The sequence below is a fragment of the Castanea sativa genome, chromosome 10 (assembly GCF_040712315.1).
Source record: "Castanea sativa cultivar Marrone di Chiusa Pesio chromosome 10, ASM4071231v1".
Lineage (NCBI taxonomy): Eukaryota > Viridiplantae > Streptophyta > Magnoliopsida > Fagales > Fagaceae > Castanea > Castanea sativa.
This window is the reverse complement of record NC_134022.1, coordinates 23,629,445-23,632,966: the sequence shown is the minus strand read 5'-3', so window position 1 is coordinate 23,632,966 and position 3,522 is coordinate 23,629,445. Positions and strand designations below refer to the sequence as shown.

The window sequence follows — 3,522 nt, the reverse complement described above, 5'->3', positions numbered from 1 at the left end:
ACATCTTCCAGCACTTCAGTGGGCTCCGCACATGCTTGTCCATAGCTAACATGACTAGGTAACATTCTCTAGCGGCTAACTGATCTCATTGCACTTGCCCTACTCCATAATCTGTTGGGAATTTAACATATAGGTGGTAGATAGATGTTACTGCCTTCCAACTGTTTAAAGTTGGTCTTCCACTGATGGTGTTGTATGAAGATGTACAGTCTACAACAAGGAAATTTACTTCCTTAGCAATCTATTGTGGATATGCTTCTACCACAACTGTTTAAAGTCGGTCTTCCACTGATGGTGTTGTATGAAGATGAACAGTCTACAACAAGGAAATTTACTTCCTTAGCAATCTATTGTGGATATGCTTCTACCACTATAGGTAATGTGATGGTGCCCACGGGTTGAACTTTCATCCTTCCAAATCCTACCAAGGATGAATTTACTAGACAAAGTTGATCTCATCCAAGCCTCATTTGTTGGAAGGCAGGTTAATATAAGATGTTCGTCGAACTCCCATTGTTTACCAACATCCTTCTAGTTGTATAATCAGTAATGAGCAAAGTGATGACGATTGCATCGTCATGTGGGTGATGAACCCTTCCAGCGTCCTCGTCCGTGAATGTAATGGCATGCTCGTCTGCCCCCCTTGTCCTTGGTGGTCATCTAGAGAGTTAGACATTTTGTACCACCTTCTGGTACGTCTTCTTTGACTTGGAAGATTGCCCTGTTGAAGTTCCTCATATAATAACTCTTATTTCTCCAAGTGGGTCCATGATGACTCTTCTACCTTTCCATTCAACTTCTTGTCCTTGTGATCTCGTCTAAGAAAATTTCTCAATTTTCCTTGCCTGATGAGATTCTCTATTTGCTGCTTTAAGTCAAAACACTCGTCCGTAGGGGTGTGCATGGGTCGGGTTAAGGTGATTTTTTGACACAACCCACCATGGTGGGTCAAAAAAAAATTTAACCCAACCTAACCTATCACATAAGTCCAACCCAACCCATGGGTTGGACAAAGTTATTATTATTATTATTATTATTATTAAATTGAGTAGAAAATAATATAAATATAAATATATTTAAAAAACCCAAAGATTAGTATCAATGTAACTCCTTAAAGGCAAACAACACTAATGACTAAACAACACTAATGACTAAACAACAATAGTAATTTACTAGGGTTTGTGTGAATTAATTGGTTTTTATATAGGATAGGAAGAGCTAGTTATTTTTTAAAAATTTATTAATTATATAATATATTTTAAATATATATATATATATTAAATATATGAGTGGGTCGGGTCGGGTTTGGAATTTTATGACCCAAACCTAACCCGACCCGTTATCAAAAATTTTTTTTGTAACCCAACCCACCAAGCCCTAAAAACCTACCCAATCCGGCGAGTTGGGTTGGGTTGGGTCGAGTTGATTTTGACGGGTTGGCGGGTTGGTTGCACACCCCTACTCGTTCGTGTCATGCTCGTGATCTCTGTGGAAGTGGTAATAATTGTTCTTATTGCGCTTATTGGGATATCCTTTCATCTTTTTAGGCCACTTTAAAGACGGATCATTCTTGATTTGCATAAGCACTTGATCAAATGGAATGTTCAAGGGCGTATAGTGCTGAATCCTTCCTGAAGAAGAACTTGACTTCCTGTTCTCTCGGTCTTTCTTCTCTCCCATTCGGGCCTTCTTTGGACGAGGACCCAGTTCAGGATGGCATGGGAGATCTGCTTCCACTCGCTTGGCTCTCTTTCTCTTCTTGGCAATGATTGCATCCTCTACATTCATGAAGCTTTGGGCTGAATGGACGAGTTTAGCCATGGTCTGTGGCTCTTGATCATAAATCTTGTGGATAAACAAATCGAAACTGACTCCATTATGGAAGGCTACCAATAACAACTTGTCGTCCATTTTGTCTATCGTCAGGGCTTCCCTGTTGAAGTGAGTAATGAAGGATTGCAAGCTTTCATTTTCTCCTTGTTCTATGGTTAATAGGCTGGACGAGGAGCCATTATGCCTTTGTCCTCTGATAAAGTTGTTGACGAACAACTTACTCAACTCCTCAAAAGATCCAACAGTATTCAAAGGTATTTTACTAAACCACACTCGTGCTGGCCCCTTAAGGGTGGTTGGGAAGGCCCTACACATTATCTCATCTGGAACTCCTTGAAGATGCATTGTCGTCTTGAATGTTGCAATATGGTCACATAGGTTGCACGTTCCGTTATATGAGTCCAAGGAAGGCATCTTGAGTTTAGAAGGTAAGGGATGATTGTTGATGGAAGCTATAAAGGGGTAATCAGTTCGATGCACCAAATCATCTATAGGATTTGTTCTTCTCATGTTCTCCCTCATCTCGTCCATGATTTTCCTCATTTGATCCATCTCCTTCTCTAAGTGCGGCACTCTACGTGAAGCGGTACCTCTTGACTGATTCTCGTACTCCACATTTTCTTCTTCTCTACCTTCTTGACTCTGGGCTTGTCCTTCCACACATCGTTCAGGACGTTGCCTTCTTTGGTTGATCTCCTGAGTTAACTTTTGACTTTGATGGGTTAACTCTACGACGGCAGCTGCTATGGACTGCATTTGTTGGACGTAAGGCGATTGCATAAGTGCTGACTAGTGAGCGCGGTTGGGATGGCTGGAAGCATTTCCACTCTCTTGATGGCCTGGACTAGTGGCCATTTACCTTGTCCAGACCATACAACCTTTTGTCTAAGAAAGATAATTTGTAGAGTACAAATTAACCTCTTCCCATAAACGGCGCCAATTGATGATGCATAGAAAATCAGCAGGCCGAATGCTCCGGGCTTCAATGGGCTAGTGATTGTTTGGAAGGCCTGAAAAGAAAAAGACACAAGATCAAAGGAGACCGAGATGAACCAGCCAAGAATCCTCCGATGCTTAAGTTAGTTTTTTCTCCAGAACTCAAGAATTCCACCTTTTTAGGAGTAGTGAAAACCTACTTTCATTTGATGTAGATGACTCCTTATATAGTGGGCTTTGGAGTGGTTACTTGTTTAGTAACTTCCTCCATGTGTGTGGAAGTTAGAAGGTTCAGACTTAATTTCTATAACTGCTATAGAAGTTAGAATGCTTAATCTTATCTTCTACAACTGCCATCGAAAGTTAAGTACTTAGTGAGAAGTTATAACGATGAACAAGGATTTTGCTTATACTTCAAAATAGTAGAACATGGTCCAAATTATTAGCTTTCGTACATAAATCCATTCTGAAATTTTCTAAGTGTTGAGGGGCCGTCCAAGTGTTTTCTTTATGGACGATCCTCTTGCCTACGAACGACCGTCTAACGATGGACAACCTTCTTATGTTGGGCTAACCTTACTTGCTCTGAACGACTCTTGTAGACGAATTGGAGATGGTTCAATTTTCAATTCACCATCAATACTAAATATTATAATGTATTCAGAATGGTCAAACTTATCAAAAGCTCGAAGGCTAAAAGCTCTACTTTGCCTTTTACTGTACAAAATATTTACAACACCTCACCATGGACTT

General features: G+C 40.3%; 1 protein-coding gene across 1 annotated transcript; it reads right to left on the bottom strand.

Moving 5' to 3' along the window:
- Nucleotides 1–1,458: 1,458 nt before the first annotated feature.
- On the bottom strand, nucleotides 1,459–2,589 carry LOC142612259 (uncharacterized). The gene has a single exon (XM_075784375.1). The coding sequence runs from the start codon at nucleotides 2,587–2,589 to the stop codon at nucleotides 1,459–1,461; it is 1,131 nt and encodes a 376-aa protein (XP_075640490.1).
- Between the last annotated feature and the right edge of the window lie 933 nt (nucleotides 2,590–3,522).

Bases quoted from the DNA above. Each gene is read 5' to 3' on its own strand.
- LOC142612259 (XM_075784375.1), bottom strand. From the start codon at position 2,589: ATGCAGTCCATAGCAGCTGCCGTCGTAGAGTTAACCCATCAAAGTCAA.